The sequence below is a fragment of the Notolepis coatsorum genome (genome assembly GCF_963971535.1).
Source record: "Notolepis coatsorum genome assembly, chromosome: 11".
Taxonomy (NCBI): Eukaryota; Metazoa; Chordata; class Actinopteri; order Aulopiformes; family Paralepididae; genus Notolepis; species Notolepis coatsorum.
The window spans coordinates 4,041,808-4,066,820 of NC_140175.1; the positions used below are offsets into that span (position 1 = coordinate 4,041,808).

The 25,013-nt window shown below is 45.9% G+C and overlaps 1 protein-coding gene across 1 annotated transcript in view; it reads right to left on the reverse strand.

Annotated features, from left to right (window-relative positions):
• Nucleotides 1-25,013, reverse strand: part of pi4kaa (phosphatidylinositol 4-kinase, catalytic, alpha a) — a 144,460-nt gene that overhangs the window by 84,713 nt on the left and 34,734 nt on the right. The window contains exons 18-31 of the mRNA XM_084325266.1: nt 23,077-23,245; nt 19,526-19,576; nt 16,791-16,899; nt 16,397-16,533; nt 14,606-14,739; nt 10,414-10,496; nt 10,001-10,071; nt 8,423-8,547; nt 6,162-6,243; nt 5,939-6,022; nt 5,240-5,329; nt 2,196-2,315; nt 1,251-1,343; nt 303-459 (exon numbers count right to left, since the gene is read on the reverse strand). Of these exons, the coding sequence (XP_084181392.1) occupies nt 303-459; nt 1,251-1,343; nt 2,196-2,315; nt 5,240-5,329; nt 5,939-6,022; nt 6,162-6,243; nt 8,423-8,547; nt 10,001-10,071; nt 10,414-10,496; nt 14,606-14,739; nt 16,397-16,533; nt 16,791-16,899; nt 19,526-19,576; nt 23,077-23,245 (1,505 nt within the window). The remainder of the gene's footprint in view (nt 1-302; nt 460-1,250; nt 1,344-2,195; nt 2,316-5,239; nt 5,330-5,938; nt 6,023-6,161; nt 6,244-8,422; nt 8,548-10,000; nt 10,072-10,413; nt 10,497-14,605; nt 14,740-16,396; nt 16,534-16,790; nt 16,900-19,525; nt 19,577-23,076; nt 23,246-25,013) is intronic.

Genomic DNA, 25,013 nt, shown 5'->3' on the forward strand with positions numbered 1-25,013 from the left:
ATCTGGCTAAAAATATTAAGACTCATAGAACCCATTTCCCTATATGGTTGTGAAGTCTGGGGCCCACTTGCAAACCAAGACTTCACCAAATGGGACAAACACCAAATTGAGACTCTGCATGCAGAATTTTGCAAATCCATTCTCCGCACCCAACGGAAAACACCAAATAATGCATGCAGAGCAGAACTAGGAAGATACCCACTAATCATCAAAATCCAAAAAAAGAGCAGCACAGTGCAGCACACAGTACATTATACAGTACAGTACAGTACACAGTGCAGCACACACAGGAGGAGGCAGACCTTTGGTGTTGATGAGCAGAGCGGCCAGCTTGAACATGGCCTCGGTGAAGACCTCCGGCCGGCCCCCGTCCAGAGCCTCCGCCATCTGCCGGATCAGCAGGCGGTTCAGGTCGGCGTGGCCGCGCACCGCCTCCGAGAAGCTGACCATGCCCGACACCTGGGGAGGAGAGGAGAGGAGGGGAGACACATGTCTCTGGTCTGCATCCCCTTCTTAACAATTGTGTGTATTGAGCCGTACTGTATTGTACCCATTCTGCAATCTGTTAATAACATGTTCAATCAATCAATCAGCCTCAGTGTCAAAGGATTACCTTTGATTGATTGATTGATAGAAAATGTTATTAACAGATTACAGAATGGGTACAATACAGTACGGCTCAATACACACAATTGTTAAGGGGATGCAGACCAGAGAAAGACTTTCGTCTTGTTTACATCAGGGTCCCCCATTTTCAATTCATCATAACATATACATACATGACATACAGATAGACAGTACTGTGACGCCACACACACCCGCCCCGCCCTGGAATGTCCATTAGAGGGGGTCTTGTGGTGAGAATGTGAGCGGCAGGTTACGATATTTAAAAAATGGCTAGCTATATGAGTACCTTGCCAGCTGCTGAAAAGTGCCGGTATTTGAACAAAATTGCCTGCTTTGGTGGCCAATGTCAATTTTTTTTTTAAATATCGTAACCTGCCCTCCTCCCTCCCCCTTGAACATTTAAAACCATGGCTACGCTGTGAGTGGTGGCGTGAGGCTACACTGTGACCTCACCTCTCCCTCCCCCTCTCCCTCCCTCTCCCTCACCTCTCCCTCCCTCACCTCTCCCTCCCCCTCTCCCTCCCTCTCCCTCTCCCTCTCCCTCTCCCTCCTCCCCCTCCTCTGAACATTTAAAACCATGGCTACGCTGTGAGTGGTGGCGTGAGGCTACACTGTGACCTCACCTCTCCGGCGTATCTGTTCCTGAGGTTGAGGGAGGCCATGAAGTTGGAGTAATCCTTCTTCACGCAGGCCGGCCTCTCCGACAGCTGGGTGCTCTACAGGGGAACAGGCAGAGTTAGTTACAGTTGGACAGCCCTGGCCTATATTTATTATTTTATTTCATAATCATATTATATCCTATTGTTACTCAAGTTCAAGTTTCTTTAATAGTTGTCATACAGAAGTACAGAATACTTTTATACAAAATGCTTCTTTCTGTTACGCTCCAGAGACTGTGCTAGACAAAAAAGATAAGTATAAAATAAAATAAGTATAGCAAGTAAAAAATAGAAGTCACGTACGTAGACACAGGTGTTTAGTATGTACATTATGTACAATGTTCAATGCAGAGTAGAAGTAACTGAGTTACCATACAATATACTATACAATATACTAATATACATATAATATAGTTCATATTTCATTTGATCTCACTCCACCTCTTTATTGTATTATCTGTCTGCTAACGTCTGTCCACTAATATCACAACGAAAATTCCTTGTATGTGAAAACTACTTGGCGAATAAAGACCTTTCTGAGTCTGACTCTGAGAGAAAAAGGCAGAAAAAACGACACTGGTGAATAGTACAGTTTTTTTTTTGCCATTTTCTTTTAGAATACTGTTTTGGAGTCTTAATTTTTGTTAAGAATATAGAACAGGCATATTATATATAAGCATTATGCTTCAGTCTGTACCTTTTCAGTCACTGTAAAATCAAATATTGTTAAATGATGGTGTATATTGTATTGTGTGAAACTACTACTACTACTATTATTTTAAAAGCAGTGCAGTGTTTACAGTGATCGCGCTACGTAAGACGACCACTAGAGGGAGTGTGGAGACGCAGGACTCACCCCTAAGGTACGTAAGACGACCACTAGAGGGCGTGTGGAGACGCAGGACTCACCCCCAAGGTGGTGCTCTGCCTGTTGTACCCGGCGAAGTGCAGGATGCTCTCGGTGGCCATGGCCAGACCCGTGTGCTGAGACAGACCCGCCACCCAGTTCTGGTGCTTGTTCAGATACTCCTGCAACACAAACACATTACTGTACATTACATTAACTCAATGGCCGCCAACAACTATTATATATACGTGTTTGGCCGACAACCGCTGAACGCCAACCACGTATATATATACGTTATTTGATCGTTATTTCTTTTATTCGATATTTCTAGTATATATCCAGCCAGCAGGGGTCAGTATGTCCAGTGCAGTGGGCTCGGTCACCTAGTATATATCCAGCCAGCAGGGGTCAGTATGTCCAGTGCAGTGGGCTCGGTCACCTAGTATATATCCAGCCAGTAGGGGTCAGTATGTCCAGTGCAGTGGGCTCGGTCACCTAGTATATATCCAGCCAGCAGGGGTCAGTATGTCCAGTGCAGTGGGCTCGGTCACCTAGTATATATCCCGCCAGCAGGGGTCAGTATGTCCAGTGCAGTGGGCTCGGTCACCTATTATATATCCAGCCAGCAGGGGTCAGTATGTCCAGTGCAGTGGGCTCGGTCACCTAGTATATATCCAGCCAGCAGGGGTCAGTATGTCCAGTGCAGTGGGCTTGGTCACCTAGTATATATCCCGCCAGCAGGGGTCAGTATGTCCAGTGCAGTGGGCTCGGTCACCTAGTATATATCCCGCCAGCAGGGGTCAGTATGTCCAGTGCAGTGGGCTTGGTCACCTAGTATATATCCCGCCAGCAGGGGTCAGTATGTCCAGTGCAGTGGGCTCGGTCACCTAGTATATATCCCGCCAGCAGGGGTCAGTATGTCCAGTGCAGTGGGCTCGGTCACCTAGTATATATCCCGCCAGCAGGGGTCAGTATGTCCAGTGCAATGGGCTCGGTCACCTAGTATATATCCAGCCAGCAGGGGTCAGTATGTCCAGTGCAGTGGGCTCGGTCACCTAGTATATATCCCGCCAGCAGGGGTCAGTATGTCCAGTGGGCTCGGTCACCTAGTATATATCCAGCCAGCAGGGGTCAGTATGTCCAGTGCAGTGGGCTCGGTCACCTAGTATATATCCCGCCAGCAGGGGTCAGTATGTCCAGTGCAGTGGGCTCGGTCACCTAGTATATATCCAGCCAGCAGGGGTCAGTATGTCCAGTGCAGTGGGCTCGGTCACCTAGTATATATCCAGCCAGCAGGGGTCAGTATGTCCAGTGCAGTGGGCTCGGTCACCTAGTATATATCCAGCCAGCAGGGGTCAGTATGTCCAGTGCAGTGGGCTCGGTCACCTAGTATATATCCAGCCAGCAGGGGTCAGTATGTCCAGTGGGCTCGGTCACCTAGTATATATCCAGCCAGCAGGGGTCAGTATGTCCAGTGGGCTCGGCCACCTAGTATATATCCCGCCAGCAGGGGTCAGTATGTCCAGTGCAGTGGGCTCGGTCACCTAGTATATATCCCGCCAGCAGGGGTCAGTATGTCCAGTGCAGTGGGCTCGGTCACCTAGTATATATCCAGCCAGCAGGGGTCAGTATGTCCAGTGCAGTGGGCTCGGTCACCTAGTATATATCCAGCCAGCAGGGGTCAGTATGTCCAGTGCAGTGGGCTTGGTCACCTAGTATATATCCCGCCAGCAGGGGTCAGTATGTCCAGTGCAGTGGGCTCGGTCACCTAGTATATATCCAGCCAGCAGGGGTCAGTATGTCCAGTGCAGTGGGCTCGGTCACCTAGTATATATCCCGCCAGCAGGGGTCAGTATGTCCAGTGGGCTCGGTCACCTAGTATATATCCCGCCAGCAGGGGTCAGTATGTCCAGTGCAGTGGGCTCGGTCACCTAGTATATATCCTGCCAGCAGGGGTCAGTATGTCCAGTGCAGTGGGCTCGGTCACCTAGTATATATCCAGCCAGCAGGGGTCAGTATGTCCAGTGCAGTGGGCTCGGTCACCTAGTATATATCCAGCCAGCAGGGGTCAGTATGTCCAGTGCAGTGGGCTCGGTCACCTAGTATATATCCAGCCAGCAGGGGTCAGTATGTCCAGTGCAGTGGGCTCGGTCACCTAGTATATATCCAGCCAGCAGGGGTCAGTATGTCCAGTGTAGTGGGCTCGGTCACCTAGTATATATCCAGCCAGCAGGGGTCAGTATGTCCAGTGCAGTGGGCTCGGCCACCTAGTATATATCCAGCCAGCAGGGGTCAGTATGTCCAGTGCAGTGGGCTCGGTCACCTAGTATATATCCAGCCAGCAGGGGTCAGTATGTCCAGTGCAGTGGGCTCGGTCACCTAGTATATATCCCGCCAGCAGGGGTCAGTATGTCCAGTGCAGTGGGCTCGGTCACCTAGTATATATCCAGCCAGCAGGGGTCAGTATGTCCAGTGCAGTGGGCTCGGTCACCTAGTATATATCCCGCCAGCAGGGGTCAGTATGTCCAGTGCAGTGGGCTCGGTCACCTAGTATATATCCCGCCAGCAGGGGTCAGTATGTCCAGTGCAGTGGGCTCGGTCACCTAGTATATATCCAGCCAGCAGGGGTCAGTGTGTCCAGTGCAGTGGGCTCGGTCACCTAGTATATATCCAGCCAGCAGGGGTCAGTATGTCCAGTGCAGTGGGCTCGGTCACCTAGTATATATCCCGCCAGCAGGGGTCAGTATGTCCAGTGCAGTGGGCTCGGTCACCTAGTATATATCCCGCCAGCAGGGGTCAGTATGTCCAGTGCAGTGGGCTCGGTCACCTAGTATATATCCAGCCAGCAGGGGTCAGTATGTCCAGTGCAGTGGGCTCGGTCACCTAGTATATATCCCGCCAGCAGGGGTCAGTATGTCCAGTGGGCTCGGTCACCTAGTATATATCCAGCCAGCAGGGGTCAGTATGTCCAGTGCAGTGGGCTCGGTCACCTAGTATATATCCCGCCAGCAGGGGTCAGTATGTCCAGTGCAGTGGGCTCGGTCACCTAGTATATATCCCGCCAGCAGGGGTCAGTATGTCCAGTGCAGTGGGCTCGGTCACTGACCTGCAGGTGGGACTTGGTGACGGACGGCGCCCACTTCATGGCCTCCTTCAGGATCTCCCCACAGCGAGCGGCGAAGTCCTTCACTATGCTCTGCAACCACAGACACACGCAGTGCTGTCACTCAGACAGCTGACCCGCTCGAACCCCGCCCCTTTTATTGATCCTCAAACCACAGACACGTGCAGTACTCTCTGGCTTCACACGTGTCTCTCTGGGGATGAAACCTACCTCTCTGGCTTCATACGTGTCTCTCTGGGGATGAAACCTACCTCTCTGGCTTCACACGTGTCTCTGGGGATGAAACCTACCTCTCTGGCTTCATACGTGTCTCTCTGGGATGAAACCTACCTCTCTGGCTTCACACGTGTCTCTGGGGATGAAACCTACCTCTCTGGCTTCACACGTGTCTCTGGGGATGAAACCTACCTCTCTGGCTTCACACGTGTCTCTGGGGGATGAAACCTCCCTCTCTGGCTTCATACGTGTCTCTGGGGATGAAACCTACCTCTCTGGCTTCATACGTGTCTCTGGGGATGAAACCTACCTCTCTGGCTTCATACGTGTCTCTGGGATGAAACCTACCTCTCTGGCTTCATACGTGTCTCTGGGGATGAAACCTACCTCTCTGGCTTCACACGTGTCTCTGGGGATGAAACCTACCTCTCTGGCTTCACACGTGTCTCTGGGGATGAAACCTACCTCTCTGGCTTCATACGTGTCCGGGACCGTGACCCTGTAGGGCGTGTCTGGGATGTCGTAGTACGGCTGGTCTTTGTGAATGTCCTGCAGGAGACACACAACGTGGACGACAATATTATCAGGAGCTGTGACATCATCATCCACCACTCACTCATTCATTATCATAGGGATGAGATCAGTGGACGGAGGAGGAGGAGCAGGTGGAAGCGTGTGTCCCACTCACAGCACTGAGGGACAGGGACAGTGTCTGCAGGATGTCCAGCATGGTCCTCAAGACCCGGCCGCTCCACAACAGATGGGGGAACCTGAGGAGACAGAGAGAGACGGTTCTATATATAAGAGGACGCTCGTATGACTTCTATGAACAGAGGTTCTGAGTCAGAATATATACCAGTGTATGAATGTGTTTATGTGACGGTACGATGTGTGTGTACCCGTGTTATTGGCACGGTATTCACACGGCGGCCATTTTGCTCTTATGTCATGCTCAGGTTGGGACCCCCACCCCCCCACCCCCTCTGTGTGTATATAACCGTAATAGTCGGAAGGCTAAGGCGATCAAAAGAAAAGTCATGCAAATTCATAGGGCTGGACGACCAGCCATTAATTTAGTATAGTCGAGACGACGGACTACTCTCTCACATTGAGCGAGCCCCGCTACACTCTCTCCCAGCTCGATGGAAAAGACAACCAGCGTGCCGTGAAGACCCGCCCTACTCTGCCTCTGAATCGCAGATTGTGGGTGGGGGAATGTGATTGGACCGAAGCAGAGTAGACAGACACACACAGACAGTGGAGCAGGCGGACATGCAAAGACGCTGCTTGCATTAGAGAGCGGAGGATTTTGACTCGTTGTGTTGTGGCGATGTCTCGCAGATAATACAGATAATACATACGAAAAGTATAATTTGCTCAGAGACCAGAGACAGTTGTGGTTCGGTCCGGATCTGGACCGGAGTCCGGACTTTGAGAATGCCTGTGTTAGACCTACAGTATAATACTGCCAGCTGCTATAACAAAACCAAAAACGATCGGTATTGGCAGTGTATCGGCCGATATGGCCGATATGGCATCCCTAATATATGTGTGTGTGTGTGTGTGTGTGTGTGTGTGTTGTGTAGCATAACTAGTAAGAGTAGGTAAGGGATATGTACTGATATAGATATAGTATCTACAGATATGTAAATAGGATTATGTGCAGGTAAATACAGATACGGTAATAATAAATATATCTCTAGGGTCTCACGTTTCCGCGAGGACAGACAGACAGGTACTTGTGATAATAAACCTGTCTCACTCACGTCTCTGCGAGGACAGACAGGTACTTGTGATAATAAACCTGTCTCACTCACGTCTCTGCGAGGACAGACAGGTACTTGTGATAATAAACCTGTCTCACTCACGTCTCTGCGAGGACAGACAGGTACTTGTGATAATAATAAACCTGTCTCACTCACGTCTCTGCCAGACAGACAGGTACTTGTGATAATAAACCTGTCTCACTCACGTCTCTGCGAGGCCAGACAGGTACTTGATAATAAACCTGTCTCACTCACGTCTCTGCCAGACAGACAGGTGATAATAAACCTGTCTCACTCACGTCTCTGTGAGGCCAGACAGGTGATAATAAACCTGTCTCACTGACGTCTCTGCGAGGCCAGACAGACAGGTGATAATAAACCTGTCTCACTCACGTCTCTGCGAGGCCAGACAGGTACTTGTGATAATAAACCTGTCTCACTCACGTCTCTGCGAGGCCAGACAGGTACTTGTGATAATAAACCTGTCTCACTCACGTCTCTGCCAGACAGACAGGTGATAATAAACCTGTCTCACTCACGTCTCTGCGAGGCCAGACAGACAGGTACTTGATAATAAACCTGTCTCACTGACGTCTCTGTGAGGCCAGACAGGTGATAATAAACCTGTCTCACTCACGTCTCTGCCAGACAGACAGGTACTTGATAATAAACCTGTCTCACTCACGTCTCTGCGAGGCCAGACAGGTGATAATAAACCTGTCTCACTGACGTCTCTGTGAGGCCAGACAGGTACTTGTGATAATAAACCTGTCTCACTCACGTCTCTGCGAGGCCAGACAGGTACTTGTGATAATAAACCTGTCTCACTCACGTCTCTGCGAGGCCAGACAGACAGGTGATAATAAACCTGTCTCACTCACGTCTCTGCGAGGCCAGACAGACAGGTGATAATAAACTTGTCTCACTCACGTCTCTGTGAGGCCAGACAGGTACTTGTGATAATAAACCTGTCTCACTCACGTCTCTGCGAAGCCAGACAGGTACTGGTGATAATAAACCTGTCTCACTCACGTCTCTGCGAAGCCAGACAGGTACTGGTGATAATAAACCTGTCTCACTCACGTCTCTGCGAGGCCAGACAGGTACTTGTGATAATAAACCTGTCTCACTCACGTCTCTGCGAGGCCAGACAGACAGGTGATAATAAACCTGTCTCACTCACGTCTCTGCGAGGCCAGACAGGTACTTGTCTGCCACCCTCCTGATCCTCTTGTGGATGTGGTTGAAGTTGACCAGCAGGAACTGGGCGTGTCTCTCCAGCTCCTCCTCGTGCACCTTGGTCTTAGCCTGAGGACCAATCAGAGAGCAGCACAATACACTTTATTATCATATAATACTTTTATATAATATAATTTTAATATTTAATATAATATAATATAATATAATATAATTTATTTAATATAATATAATTTAATATAATATCATATAATATAATATAATTTATTTAATATAATATAATAATGTAATATAATATAATTTAATATATAATTTAATATAACATGTAATATACTTTTATATAATATAATATAATTTATTTAATATAATATAATTTAATATAATATAATTTAATATATAATTTAATATAACATGTAATATAATTTTATATAATATACTTTTATATAATATAATTTAAATATTTTATATAATATAATATAATATAATTTTATTAGTGCTGTCAATCGATTAAAATATTTAACTCGATTAATCGCATGATTGTCCATAGTTAACTCGCGATTAATAGCAAATTAATCGATTTTTTTTTTTTACCTTAAACAGATCTTTTTCAAGTTCCAAGTTTTAATACTCTTATCAACATGCGAGTCAACAAATGCTTGCTTTATGCAGCAATTTAACACAAAGGGATGACCCTCGTGCAAAAAACAGAGTGATGCACAAAATAACTTAAGAAAAAAATAATTTAAAACAATGAATAAAGTGTGCATGAAATAATAGGGGAAAGAAAACATTAGGAACTTGTTACATTCACCCACACAAGGGCTGATTAATCACACACCCCCTCTCTCACACACACTCTCCCAGCTCTCTTTCTCTCTTGCCCCTTCCTCATCTCTCTCACCCCCCTCTCTCTCTATCTCACACACACGCACGCACGCACGCACGCACCACACGCACACACACACACACACACACACACACACACACACACACACACACACACACACACACACACACACACACACACACACACACACACACACACACACACACACACACTTCAGAAACAAACATAGTATCAATGAGAGTATCAATAATACACCTGAGTGAAGTCTAGTAAAAAAATATATATATATATTATTATTTTTTCTTAAAAGTTAATCGTGAGTTAAAAAAAATAGTGGCGTTAATAGAATCGGGCGATAACGCGTTAATATCGCGTTAACTTTGACAGCCTTAAATTTTATATAATATCATGTAATATAATATCATGTATATATTTAAATGTAATATAAAATAAGTAATACACACTAATAATAATAACATAATTAATACAATATTAATATAATTCATATAGCCGATATACACGGCATACGGCATGCACCTTGTTTACACTGTTTATTGTTTCTTATATTTTTATTATATTCAGATAACATTTTATTGCCTATATATTTATGTCTTTCTATTATTACCCTGCCCATGCCTGTACCTCCCCTCCCTCATGCTGCTATGAAGGGCATCAATCAATAAAGGAATATCTTATCAAGTTATGTGTTTTTCGTACTTTCTCAGCCATCATCTGCAGGAAGACGTCGAACACCTTGTCTCCGACGGCGATCACACACTGCATCATCCCTGCGGAGACAAGGGGTTAAACAATACTGCATCATTAGCCCTGCAGAGACAAGGGGTTAAACAATACTGCATCATTATCCCTGCAGAGACAAGGGGTTAAACAATACTGCATCATTATCCCTGCAGAGACAAGGGGTTAAACAATACTGCATCATTATCCCTGCAGAGACAAGGGGTTAAACAATACTGCATCATTATCCCTGCAGAGACAAGGGGTTAAACAATACTGCATCATCATCCCTGTAGAGACAAGGGTTTAAACAATACTGCATCATCATCCCTGTAGAGACAAGGGGTTAAACAATAAACAAGGTGCTCGTCGAGAGTTGAAAGGTCACCTACCTGACTTGTCCTTTTGAATGGCTCTGTCCTCAAAGTAACGGAACATGACCTGGAAACGATCAGAGTCCAGGGCGCAAAGCATCCTGGGAGATTAGAGAAGAGGGGGGAGGGGGGGGGGGCTCAGGATCAGATCTTCAGCCACTGTTATTATCACACGTTATCACAAATGTAAACGAACCGTGTACAGTCAAGAGTTCCCTCTAAACATCTAAACATCTCTCAGTCAATCAAGAGTTCCCTCTAAACCTCTAAACATCTCTCCAACTCCACGGACTGGGTTTTCATTAGTGGACCTACAGGATGTAGTAGGATTCCAGAAGACAACGCTTCAAGCTGTTCCATGCTTTTTTCTTTTTCTTTATTTAACCAGGCAGGTCAATTAAGAACAAATTCTTATTTACAACGACGGCCTGGCGAGAGGACAACAGGACCTCTCGAAGGGCAACAGGGAAAGGGGACAACATCTTTTTTTGAAAAGAGACCGATGGTACAGTACATACACCAGAGGAAAGGGAAATAATAAAAACACATCAAACAAACAAGATGTTCCGATACCATTTTTTCCTTCCAGATCCGATTCCGATACCTAAGCTTTGGGTATCGGCCGATACCGATACTGATCCGATACCAGTGCATACATTAAAAAATATATATATATTATATAAATTATAAAACTTTTTTTTTTTAATTTTATACAGCTACTGTTTTATATATACTGTTTTTTAGTAATAACTACAAAGTAATGGTATTTATTCAACAACAGGTGATTGTATAGATTAGTATTAGTATCAGTAATTGAAAACTATCTCAATGAGTTCACCCACGGAATGGTTGTTGGCACATTAGTTCCACACGGACATTATTCGTTGCTGCACTTGCTTCCACAAGGCTCCGTTTAAGTAGCAGAGGCTCTGTTGGGATTTTTGCACAATAAATATTCAACATTCTCTTTTGAGACTCCGCCTCAGACTCTTATCATTTGGCACTAAAAGCTAAACATTGTCACCGATATGGCTGTCCGCAACATGTCATTAATTGTGTACGCGAGGTGGTCGATCAGTGACGACGTTAACGTGAGCTAGGTTAGCTAGCATGAGCTACCGTTAGATGGAAAGACTGTAACGTTACTGGTGAAAATGTGATTTACGTTGGAATACTCCTTTGCCAACTTGCTGTACTTTGCTTGCAGGTCTGCAGCCATTATTGCTGGATTATGAATAGCCCCAACTTTAGCCAAGGTAACGTTAAAGCTAAAACTTTAACGTTAGTTAACGCTAGCTTTCGGTTAGCTGTTCAATGCTAATAACACAACCAAGCGAACCCATCAGAGCTCCCCGTCAACAGCGCTCTGTCGGGACGATGTGGCATTTAAGAAAGTATCTGCTGTTAAAATGACAAATGGCAATTGACACTTTAATTCACGGTTGGTTAAAACACGTTTGTTTTATAATGCTCATTGCTCACTCAGCAGACCGCAGTGTTGTTGATGAATTACGTCATATGGTATCGGAGCGCAGAATTAGAGGGTACTCGCCGATACCGATACCAGCATTTTAGGCAGTATCGGCGGCATTTCCGATACTGGTATCGGTATCGGAACAACTCTACAAACAACCACATACAATTCCAAGGTGTTCCATACCTCATGTACTCCAGCCTATAGACAGACAGCAGGTAGGTGGACATACTGTACCTCATGTACTCCAGCCTGTAGACAGACAGCAGGTAGGTGGACATACTGTACCTCATGTACTCCAGCCTGTAGACAGACAGCAGGTAGGTGGACATACTGTACCTCATGTACTCCAGCCTGTAGACAGACAGCAGGTAGGTGGACATACTGTACCTCATGTACTCCAGCCTGTAGACAGACAGCAGGTAGGTGGACATACTGTACCTCATGTACTCCAGTCTGTAGACAGACAGCAGGTAGGTGGACATACTGTACCTCATGTACTCCAGTCTGTAGACAGACAGCAGGTAGGTGGACATACTGTACCTCATGTACTCCAGCCGGTACACAGACAGCAGGTAGGTGGACATACTGTACCTCATGTACTCCAGCCTGTAGACCGACAGCAGGTAGGTGGACATACTGTACCTCATGTACTCCAGCCGGTAGACAGACAGCAGGTAGGTGGACATACTGTACCTCATGTACTCCAGCCGGTAGACCGACAGCAGGTAGGTGGACATACTGTACCTCATGTACTCCAGCCGGTAGACCGACAGCAGGTAGGTGGACATACTGTACCTCATGTACTCCAGCCGGTACACAGACAGCAGGTAGGTGGACATACTGTACCTCATGTACTCCAGCCTGTAGACAGACAGCAGGTAGGTGGACATACTGTACCTCATGTACTCCAGCCTGTAGACAGACAGCAGGTAGGTGGACATACTGTACCTCATGTACTCCAGCCTGTAGACAGACAGCAGGTAGGTGGACATACTGTACCTCATGTACTCCAGCCTGTAGACAGACAGCAGGTAGGTGGACATACTGTACCTCATGTACTCCAGCCGGTAGACAGACAGCAGGTAGGTGGACATACTGTACCTCATGTACTCCAGCCGGTAGACAGACAGCAGGTAGGTGGACATACTGTACCTCATGTACTCCAGCCTGTAGACAGACAGCAGGTAGGTGGACATACTGTACCTCATGTACTCCAGCCGGTAGACAGACAGCAGGTAGGTGGACATACTGTACCTCATGTACTCCAGCCGGTAGACAGACAGCAGGTAGGTGGACATACTGTACCTCATGTACTCCAGCCTGTAGACAGACAGCAGGTAGGTGGACATACTGTACCTCATGTACTCCAGCCTGTAGACAGACAGCAGGTAGGTGGACATACTGTACCTCATGTACTCCAGCCTGTAGACAGACAGCAGGTAGGTGGACATACTGTACCTCATGTACTCCAGCCTGTAGACAGACAGCAGGTAGGTGGACATACTGTACCTCATGTACTCCAGCCGGTAGACGGACAGCAGGTAGGTGGACATACTGTACCTCATGTACTCCAGCCTGTAGACAGACAGCAGGTAGGTGGACATACTGTACCTCATGTACTCCAGCCGGTAGACGGACAGCAGGTAGGTGGACATACTGTACCTCATGTACTCCAGCCTGTAGACAGACAGCAGGTAGGTGGACATACTGTACCTCATGTACTCCAGCCGGTAGACAGACAGCAGGTAGGTGGACATACTGTACCTCATGTACTCCAGCCGGTAGACAGACAGCAGGTAGGTGGACATACTGTACCTCATGTACTCCAGCCTGTAGACAGACAGCAGGTAGGTGGACATACTGTACCTCATGTACTCCAGCCGGTAGACAGACAGCAGGTAGGTGGACATACTGTACCTCATGTACTCCAGCCTGTAGACAGACAGCAGGTAGGTGGACATACTGTACCTCATGTACTCCAGCCTGTAGACAGACAGCAGGTAGGTGGACATACTGTACCTCATGTACTCCAGCCTGTAGACAGACAGCAGGTAGGTGGACATACTGTACCTCATGTACTCCAGCCTGTAGACAGACAGCAGGTAGGTGGACATACTGTACCTCATGTACTCCAGCCGGTAGACAGACAGCAGGTAGGTGGACATACTGTACCTCATGTACTCCAGCCGGTAGACAGACAGCAGGTAGGTGGACATACTGTACCTCATGTACTCCAGCCGGTAGACAGACAGCAGGTAGGTGGACATACTGTACCTCATGTACTCCAGCCTGTAGACAGACAGCAGGTAGGTGGACATACTGTACCTCATGTACTCCAGCCGGTAGACAGACAGCAGGTAGGTGGACATACTGTACCTCATGTACTCCAGCCGGTAGACAGACAGCAGGTAGGTGGACATACTGTACCTCATGTACTCCAGCCGGTAGACAGACAGCAGGTAGGTGGACATACTGTACCTCATGTACTCCAGCCGGTACACAGACAGCAGGTAGGTGGACATACTGTACCTCATGTACTCCAGCCTGTAGACAGACAGCAGGTAGGTGGACATACTGTACCTCATGTACTCCAGCCGGTAGACAGACAGCAGGTAGGTGGACATACTGTACCTCATGTACTCCAGCCGGTAGACAGACAGCAGGTAGGTGGACATACTGTACCTCATGTACTCCAGCCGGTACACAGACAGCAGGTAGGTGGACATACTGTACCTCATGTACTCCAGCCTGTAGACGGACAGCAGGTAGGTGGACATGGCGAAGTCCAGCTTGTTGATGAGAGCCGACACCTCAGGGGGCGGGTCCAGCAGGTTGGTGATGGTGCTCCTCAGGTCGTTCAGCTCCGCCTGCAGGACAGTACAGTGTCATTACAGTACAGTGTCATTAGACTACAGTACAGTGTCATTACAGTACAGTACAGTGTCATTACAGTACAGTGTCATTAGACTACAGTACAGTGTCATTACAGTACAGTACAGTACAGTGTAGGGATGTCCGATATTATCGGCCTACCGATATTATCGGCCGATATCAGCATTAAAATGTGATATCGGAAAATATCGGTATCGGTTTTCAATTTTTTTTTTTTTACATTTCTATAACCTTTATTTACCCAGGCAAGCAATTAAGAACAAATTCTGATTGTATTTATTGTCAAAAGTATGCATAATGTTTTCAGGCCGCGACCCCCGAAATAACGGTGTCAGAGAGCCGCGACCCCCACTATTATAGGAGGTAAAAAAAATGTAAAAAGAAAATTATTATAAAAAAAAAAAATTTATAAATGGAAATGTATGGTTGAAAACATTGGAGGCTTTTAACCAGGGCCGGACTGGGGAAATCATTCAGGCCAGGAAATATAGTGCGAAATATAGCCCCAGTCAGGCCACTGTTTAAGCCGGGGGTCTGGGGGTCCCCCACCAGGAATTTCTTTGTTACAAAGACTTAATTTCCTGCATTCTGGTGCAGGAATTTTTTTTATTTGTACCCTTTAAATGCCAGTGTTTGTGATGGCATCACAAATGATTGTTTAAAAAAAAGACTGGCATATGTATGATTAGCAACAACAATGATTTTGATGGATTTCCAGTTTTTTTTGTAATGTCAGATTGAAAAAAATACTCACTCTTACCATAAGGGACTAAATTGTCAACTTCAGCCCTGATCATAACACCACATATTCATTTTATAATTCTAACCCTTTAAATGCCATTGTGTGTGATGGCATATATTTGCAATATATCAAATGCAAAGTAGATTTTTATGGGGGGGATTATTACAGGCTAGCATGTGTCAATGATTAGCAACAACACTGATTTTGATGGATTTTTTGTTTTTTTGTAAGGGTCCCGCCTCCACCAATCACATGCGGCTCCCTTGTGTGTGTGTGTGAGAGCAAGAGAGAGAGAGAGAGAGATAGTTCTCCAACTTGTGTGAGTTGCAGTGATCTCTTGGTTGTTCCCCACCTAGGTTATCTAACTATTGCGCCGCGGCAACTAGAAACACTGGCCTGGCTTTTAATTAAAAATTTTTGGAAATCATCTGGTGACCCCCCCACGGCGGGAACCACTGCACTAGGGCACCGCCTCCGCTGGTGGAAAGTGGTTTTGGATTTCTCTTTTTATTATAGTAGATTTCGACCGCTAAAAATATAATTTTTTTTTAAATAAATAATAATTACTAATTTTAAGTATGTTTGTGTTTAAAATTCACAATAATGTGTAATATATAAAATATATAGTGATGCACCGATGTGAAAAGTGTGTGCGTGCGTGCGTGTAGGTGTGTGTGTAGGTGTGTGTGTGCGTGCGTGTGTATGTGTAGGTGAGTGTGTGTGTGTGTGTAGGTGAGTGTGTGTGTGTGTGTGTGTGTGTGTGTAGGTGAGTGTGTGTGTGTGTGTGTGTGTGTGTGTGTGTGTGTGTGTGTGTGTGTGTGTGTGTGTGTGTGTGTGTGTGTGTGTGTGTGCGTGTGCGTGTGTGTGCGTGTGTGTGCGTGTTCTCCTACAGGGGTGACTGTGTCGTTCTTCAGTGCAGAGTTGTACTGCAGCTCGGAGCGCAGCGGCTCTCCACTGGGGAAGGTGAGCAGCGGGGACTTGGTGGCGATCTCACAGACGCCCTCGTACCACTCCTCTGGCCACAGGCCTGATGAAGACCATCAGTTATCATCATCATCATCATCAGTTATCATCATCATCCTCAGTTATCATCATCAACTCATCATCAGTTATCATCATCATCATCATCATCATCATCATCATCATCATCATCAGTTATTATAAACTCATCATCATCATCATCATCATCATCATCATCATCATCAGTTATTATAAACTCATCATCAGTTATCATCATCATCATCATCATCATCATCAGTTATTATAAACTCATCACCAGCCCACCTGAGCCCTCCACAGCGAAGCCCATGACCACGGAGTAGAGCCAGAAGTCTCTGAACAGCTTCTGCAGACGAGGCTTGGCCTCCTTGATGGGCGGCAACCTCTTCGTCAACTGAGGAGCGGAGCGAGAGATTAGAGATTAGAGAGTAGAGATTAGAGAGTAGATTAGAGATTAGAGTAGAGATTAGAGTAGAGATTAGAGAGTAGAGATTAGAGTAGAGAGAGTAGAGATTAGAGAGTAGAGAGTAGAGATTAGATTAGAGAGTAGAGAGTAGAGATTAGATTAGAGAGTAGAGATTAGAGTAGAGATTAGAGAGTAGAGAGTAGAGTAGAGTAGAGATTAGAGAGTAGAGAGTAGAGAGTAGAGATTAGAGATTAGAGTAGAGAGTAGAGATTAGAGAGTAGAGTAGAGATTAGAGATTAGAGAGTAGAGATTAGAGAGTAGAGAGTAGATATTAGAGAGTAGAGATTAGAGAGTAGAGAGTAGAGAGTAGAGAGTAGAGATTAGAGAGTAGAGATTAGATTAGAGAGTAGAGAGTAGAGATTAGATGAGAGAGTAGAGATTAGAGATTAGATTAGATTAGAGAGTAGAGATTAGATTAGAGATGAGAGATTAGGGAGTAGAGATTAGAGATTAGATTAGAGATTAGATAGTAGAGATTAGATTAGAGATTAGAGAGTAGAGATTAGAGTAGAGAGTAGAGATTAGATTAGAGATTAGAGAGTAGAGAGTAGAGATTAGAGAGTAGAGATTAGATTAGAGATTAGAGATTAGATTAGAGATTAGATTAGAGATTAGATAGTAGAGATTAGATTAGAGATTAGAGAGTAGAGATTAGAGTAGAGAGTAGAGATTAGAGAGTAGAGATTAGAGAGTAGAGATTAGAGAGTAGAGATTAGATTAGAGATTAGAGATTAGATTAGAGATTAGAGAGTAGAGATTAGAGAGTAGAGAGCAGAGATTAGAGAGTAGAGAGTATCGATTAGAGAGTAGAGATTAGATTAGAGAGTAGAGATTAGAGTAGAGATTAGAGAGTAGAGATTAGAGTAGAGATTAGAGTAGAGATTAGAGAGTAGAGATTAGAGAGTAGAGATTAGAGTAGAGATTAGAGATTAGAGTAGAGATTAGAGAGTAGAGTAGAGAGTAGAGATTAGAGTAGAGATTAGAGAGTAGAGATTAGAGAGTAGAGATTAGAGTAGAGATTAGAGAGTAGAGTAGAGAGTAGAGATTAGAGAGTAGAGATTAGAGAGTAGAGATTAGAGAGTAGAGATTAGATTAGAGAGTAGAGATTAGAGAGTAGAGATTAGGGAGTAGAGATTAGAGTAGAGATTAGAGAGTAGAGATTAGAGATTAGAGATTAGAGAGTAGAGATTAGATTAGAGAGTAGAGAGTAGAGATTAGAGATTAGAGAGTAGAGATTAGAGTAGAGATTAGAGATTAGAGAGTAGAGATTAGAGAGTAGAGAGTAGAGATTAGAGAGTAGAGATTAGAGATTAGAGAGTAGAGTAGAGATTAGATTAGAGAGTAGAGAGTAGAGATTAGAGATTAGAGAGTAGAGATTAGAGTAGAGATTAGAGATTAGAGAGTAGAGATTAGAGATTAGAGAGTAGAGATTAGAGAGTAGAGATTAGAGAGTAGAGATTAGAGAGTAGAGATTAGAGAGTAGAGATTAGAGAGTAGAGATTAGGGAGTAGAGATTAGAGTAGAGATTAGAGAAGAGATTAGAGTAGAGATTAGAGAGTAGAGAGTAGAGATTAGAGAGTAGAGATTAGATTAGAGAGTAGAGAGTAGAGATTAGAGATTAGAGAGTAGAGAGTAGAGATTAGAGAGTAGAGATTAGAGAGTAGAGAGTAGAGATTAGAGAGTAGAGATTAGAGAGTAGAGATTAGAGAGTAGAGAGTAGAGATTAGAGAGTAGAGATTAGAGAGTAGAGATTAGAGAGTAGAGTAGAGATTAGAGATTAGAGAGTAGAGAGTAGAGAGTAGAGATTAGAGAGTAGAGATTAGAGAGTAGAGATTAGAGATTAGAGAGTAGAGATTAGAGAGTAGAGATTAGAGATTAGAGATTAGAGAGTAGAGAGTAGAGATTAGAGATTAGAGAGTAGAGAGTAGAGATTAGAGAGTAGAGAGTAGAGAGTAGAGATTAGAGAGTAGAGATTAGAGAGTAGAGATTAGAGATTAGATTAGAGATTAGAGAGTAGAGAGTAGAGATTAGAGAGTAGAGATTAGATTAGAGATTAGAGATTAGAGAGTAGAGAGTAGAGAGTAGAGAGTACAGATTAGATTAGAGATTAGAGATTAGAGAGTAGAGAGTAGAGAGTACAGATTAGAGTAGAGATTAGAGAGTAGAGTAGAGATTAGAGATTAGAGAGTAGAGATGAGAGAGTAGAGATTAGATTAGAGAGTAGAGAGTAGAGAGTACAGATTAGAGTAGAGATTAGAGATTAGAGAGTAGAGAGTAGAGAGTAGAGAGTACAGATTAGAGTAGAGATTAGAGAGTAGAGTAGAGAGTAGAGATTAGAGTAGAGATTAGAGATTAGAGATTAGAGAGTAGAGAGTACAGATTAGAGTAGAGATTAGAGAGTAGAGTAGAGAGTAGAGATTAGAGTAGAGATTAGAGATTAGAGAGTAGAGATGAGAGAGTAGAGAGTAGAGATTAGGCTGAGCTGGGTGGCTGTGAGTAGAGACTGGGAGGACACCGTCATGGTGGGCTCACTGGGCTGAAGACGAGCTCTTACCACAGCGATGACTGGGATGAGAACCCCGAGGTTCCCGGCGCTGCTGGACGCCTGGAGGAGGGAAGAGAGGCAGGTTCAGCGTCTGGTGTCTGTGTGTCCCCTGATGCCACTTTCACACCGGGGCATACAGTGACATGCGGCCATGCCCGCTACGATTGTGCAATAAAACAATAGTAATAGTAATAAAAAGATAACTAGAATAGACATGGTAAAATAGACATGTTAATAAATCACTTAGAGGCACTGGATCCTATGTACACCGACACTTCTATATACAATGTGCAGTTTTTCTTCTATGTCCCGATGCTGCTATACTTGCTGTTACTAACTATACTATTATACAACAATCACAACACGTTATTTTCCTCTCTTCAGAGTGGGGGTCTTGTGTGTATATGGTGGAGGCTACCTTCAGAGTGGGGGTCTTGTGTGTATATGATGGTACCTTCAGAGTGGGGGTCTTGTGTGTATATGATGGTAGTACCTTCAGAGTGGGGGTCTTGTGTGTATATGATGGTGGATACCTTCAGAGTGGGGGTCTTGTGTGTATATGATGGTGGTACCTTCAGAGTGGGGGTCTTGTGTGTATATGATGGTGGTACCTTCAGAGTGGGGGTCTTGTGTGTATATGATGGAGGTACCTTCAGAGTGGGGGTCTTGTGTGTATATGGTGGAGGCTACCTTCAGAGTGGGGGTCTTGTGTGTATATGATGGAGGTACCTTCAGAGTGGGGGTCTTGTGTGTATATGGTGGAGGCTACCTTCAGAGCGGGGGTCTTGTGTGTATATGATGGTGGTACCTTCAGAGTGGGGGTCTTGTGTGTATATGATGGAGGTACCTTCAGAGTGGGGGTCTTGTGTGTATATGATGATGGTACCTTCAGAGTGGGGGTCTTGTGTGTATATGATGGAGGTACCTTCAGAGTGGGGGTCTTGTGTGTTTATGATGGTACCTTCAGAGTGGGGGTCTTGTGTGTATATGACGGTACCTTCAGAGCGGGGGTCTTGTGTGTATATGATGGAGGTACCTTCAGAGTGGGGGTCTTGTGTGTATATGGTGGAGGATACCTTCAGAGTGGGGGTCTTGTGTGTATATGATGGTGGATACCTTCAGAGTGGGGGTCTTGTGTGTATATGGTGGAGGATACCTTCAGAGCGGGGGTCTTGTGTGTATATGATGGAGGTACCTTCAGAGTGGGGGTCTTGTGTGTATATGATGGTACCTTCAGAGTGGGGGTCTTGTGTGTATATGATGGTGGTACCTTCAGAGTGGGGGTCTTGTGTGTATATGATGGTACCTTCAGAGTGGGGGTCTTGTGTGTATATGATGGAGGTACCTTCAGAGTGGGGGGTCTTGTGTGTATATGATGGTACCTTCAGAGTGGGGGTCTTGTGTGTATATGATGGTGGTACCTTCAGAGCGGGGGTCTTGTGTGTATATGATGGTACCTTCAGAGCGGGGGTCTTGTGTGTATATGATGGAGGTACCTTCAGAGTGGGGGTCTTGTGTGTATATGATGGTACCTTCAGAGCGGGGGTCTTGTGTGTATATGATGGAGGTACCTTCAGAGTGGGGGTCTTGTGTGTATATGATGGAGGGTACCTTCAGAGCGGGGGTCTTGTGTGTATATGCTGGAGGATACCTTCAGAGTGGGGGTCTTGTGTGTATATGATGGAGGTACCTTCAGAGTGGGGGTCTTGTGTGTATATGATGGAGGACACCTTCAGAGTGGGGGTCTTGTGTGTATATGATGGTACCTTCAGAGTGGGGGTCTTGTGTGTATATGATGGTGGTACCTTCAGGACGGGGGTCTTGTGTGTATATGATGGTAGTACCTTCAGAGTGGGGGTCTTGTGTGTATATGATGGAGGTACCTTCAGAGTGGGGGTCTTGTGTGTATATGATGGAGGACACCTTCAGAGTGGGGGTCTTGTGTGTATATGCTGGTACCTTCAGAGTGGGGGTCTTGTGTGTATATGATGGTACCTTCAGAGTGGGGGTCTTGTGTGTATATGATGCTGGTACCTTCAGAGTGGGGGTCTTGTGTGTATATGATGCTGGTACCTTCAGAGTGGGGGTCTTGTGTGTATATGATGCTGGTACCTTCAGAGTGGGGGTCTTGTGTGTATATGATGGTACCTTCAGAGTGGGGGTCTTGTGTGTATATGATGGAGGTACCTTCAGAGTGGGGGTCTTGTGTGTATATGATGCTGGTACCTTCAGAGTGGGGGTCTTGTGTGTATATGATGGTACCTTCAGAGCGGGGGTCTTGTGTGTATATGATGGTACCTTCAGAGTGGGGGTCTTGTGTGTATATGATGGAGGTACCTTCAGAGCGGGGGTCTTGTGTGTATATGATGGTACCTTCAGAGTGGGGGTCTTGTGTGTATATGATGGTGGTACCTTCAGAGTGGGGGTCTTGTGTGTATATGATGGTGGTACCTTCAGAGCGGGGGTCTTGTGTGTATATGATGGAGGTACCTTCAGAGTGGGGGGTCTTGTGTGTATATGATGGAGGTACCTTCAGAGTGGGGGTCTTGTGTGTATATGATGGAGGTACCTTCAGAGTGGGGGTCTTGTGTGTATATGATGGTGGTACCTTCAGAGTGGGGGTCTTGTGTGTATATGATGGTGGTACCTTCAGAGTGGGGGTCTTGTGTGTATATGATGGAGGTACCTTCAGAGTGGGGGTCTTGTGTGTATATGATGGTGGTACCTTCAGAGTGGGGGTCTTGTGTGTATATGATGGTGGTACCTTCAGAGTGGGGGTCCTGTGTGTATATGATGGTGGTACCTTCAGAGTGGGGGTCCTGTGTGTATATGATGGTGGTACCTTCAGAGTGGGGGTCTTGTGTGTATATGATGGTAGTACCTTCAGAGTGGGGGTCTTGTGTGTATATGATGGTAGTACCTTCAGAGTGGGGGTCTTGTGTGTATATGATGGTGGTACCTTCAGAGTGGGGGGGTCTTGTGTGTATATGATGGTAGCTTCAGAGCGGGGGTCTTGTGTGTATATGATGGTAGCTTCAGAGTGGGGGTCTTGTGTGTATATGATGGTAGTACCTTCAGAGTGGGGGTCTTGTGTGTATATGATGGTAGTACCTTCAGAGTGGGGGTCTTGTGTGTATATCATGGTGGTACCTTCAGAGCGGGGGTCTTGTGTGTATATGATGGTGGTACCTTCAGAGTGGGGGTCTTGTGTGTATATGACGGAGGATACCTTCAGAGTGGGGGTCTTGTGTGTATATGATGGAGGTACCTTCAGAGTGGGGGTCTTGTGTGTATATGCTGGTACCTTCAGGACGGGGGTCTTGTGTGTATATGCTGGTACCTTCAGGACGGGGGTCTTGTCGGAGGCCTGTGTGTATATGACGGAGGATACCTTCAGAGCGGGGGTCTTGTGTGTATATGCTGGTACCTTCAGGACGGGGGTCTTGTGTGTATATGCTGGTACCTTCAGGACGGGGGTCTTGTCGGAGGCCTGTGTGTATATGATGACGGTACCTTCAGGACGGGGGTCTTGTCGGAGGCCTGTGTGTATATGACGGTACCTTCAGGACGGGGGTCTTGTCGGACGACCTCTCGCTGGCCCTCTTGCCCTCCAGGCCCAGCTGCACGAACAGCTCCAGCAGGTTGACCAGCAGCTCGTCCACCATGTGCTCCGCCTGCAGGTTGGCGGCGATGTTGGCCAGAGCGTTGATCACGGCCAGGGAGCAGTGTCTGTGTGTGACGGGGGGAGGGGGGGGAACACATCGTTTATTTAACCCACGAGACAAGACCGTGTGATCGTTTAGGGCAGCGGTGGCCTAAAGGTTAAAGAAGCGGGTTTGTGACCGGAAGGTCGTTGGTTCGATCCCCCGTACCGGCAGGAAAATATCTGGGCTGGGGAAGTGAATTAATAACTCTCTCCTATTCCCTTAACACCAACCGCTGAAGTGTCCTTGAGCAAGGCACTTAACCCCCAATTGCGCTCGCCACTAATGCAGGAGATGCTGGTATCGAGCCCAGCTCTCTGTGTTGCTACCGGCTTGGCCGGCCGTCATACTAACACAATTGGCAGTGTTAGAGGGTGGGAAAGCCGGTGGGTGGGGATCGGATGTTGTGGACAGCGACTCCCACAGGTCGGTTGGTGCGCCTGTACAGCAGAATCAGGAAGTATCGGGGGCAGCGTGAGCCTCCCACGCGTTACTCCTCGCCACTGAGAGATCGCACTGTGCAGGTGAACAGATGCGACGGCTGCCTCCTCGAGTACCGGAGGGGACACGTGATGCAAGGCTTGGTCCTCACTGCAGCCGACCAGTGGGAGGCGTGGCCTAACAACGTTCGAGACAGGGGAGGGGAGAATTGGAAATACGAAATTGGGATGGGAGAAAAATAGAAAATGGGGAGAAAAAGTGGATAAAAAAAAAACAATACTTTCTGATATTACATTTTAATGCCAATATCGGCCGATAATATCGGACATCCCTAGTTCCCTTTGCTGCACGGTGTGATCAGGAGGTGTGTCTCTGTGTTCACTCTCTATCCACTCCTCCATCTCTTCTCTCTCTCTCTCTCTGTCTCTCTCTCTCTATTTCCTCCGTTTCTTCTCTCTCTCTCTCTCTCTCCACTTCTCCGTCTCTTCTCTCTCTCTCCACTCCTCTGTCTCTTCTCTCTCTCTCTCCACTCCTCCATCTCTTCTCTCTCTCTCTCTCTCCACTCCTCCGTCTCTTCTCTCTCTCTCCACTCCTCCGTCTCCTCCCTCTCTCTGAACTACAGTGTCTCTGTGTCTCTCTCTCTCTCTCTCTCTCTCCACTCCGCCGTCTCTCTCTCTCTCCACTCCTCCGTCTCTTCTCTCTCTCTCCACTCCTCTGTCTCTTCTCTCTCTCTCTCTCTCCACTCCTCTGTCTTTTCTCTCTCTCTGTCTCTCTCTCCACTCCTCCTTCTCTCTCTCTCTCTCCACTCCTCTGTCTCTTCTCTCTCTCTGTCTCTCTCTCCACTCCTCCGTCTCTTCCAGTAGTGGGCAGCGTGAATTGCCAGGTCCTAGAACCAGCGCTTTGGGGAGATCTTTTATTTTTAGAGCATTAACTCTTTGGAATGGCCTGCCTCGGAACCTCTGCTGCATTTACAGTAGATTCACTTTTAAAAAGAATCTTAAATTGTTTTTAAATTGTTTTTAACACTGTAAAGTAATTTTTTGTTTTTGTTTTACACTAATGTAATTTTAGCTATCTTTTTTTTATATTTTTTTTATTATTGCAAAACAAAAATTATTAAAAGTCAGTACTCAACACACAATGCATAATGAAACTTTCAGTAAAGGTGGTTAAAATATATGCAAGTACAGAAACAAGATAAAACAAAATTAGTCTATAATAACATTTTAACCGTATACAGTGTATATCCAGCGAAATTACAATTATATAAATGTTAGTATATAATATACCCCTAATACCTATTTTCTAAAACCCTACACACATATGCTCCAGCTCGAACCCCCCCCTCCCGG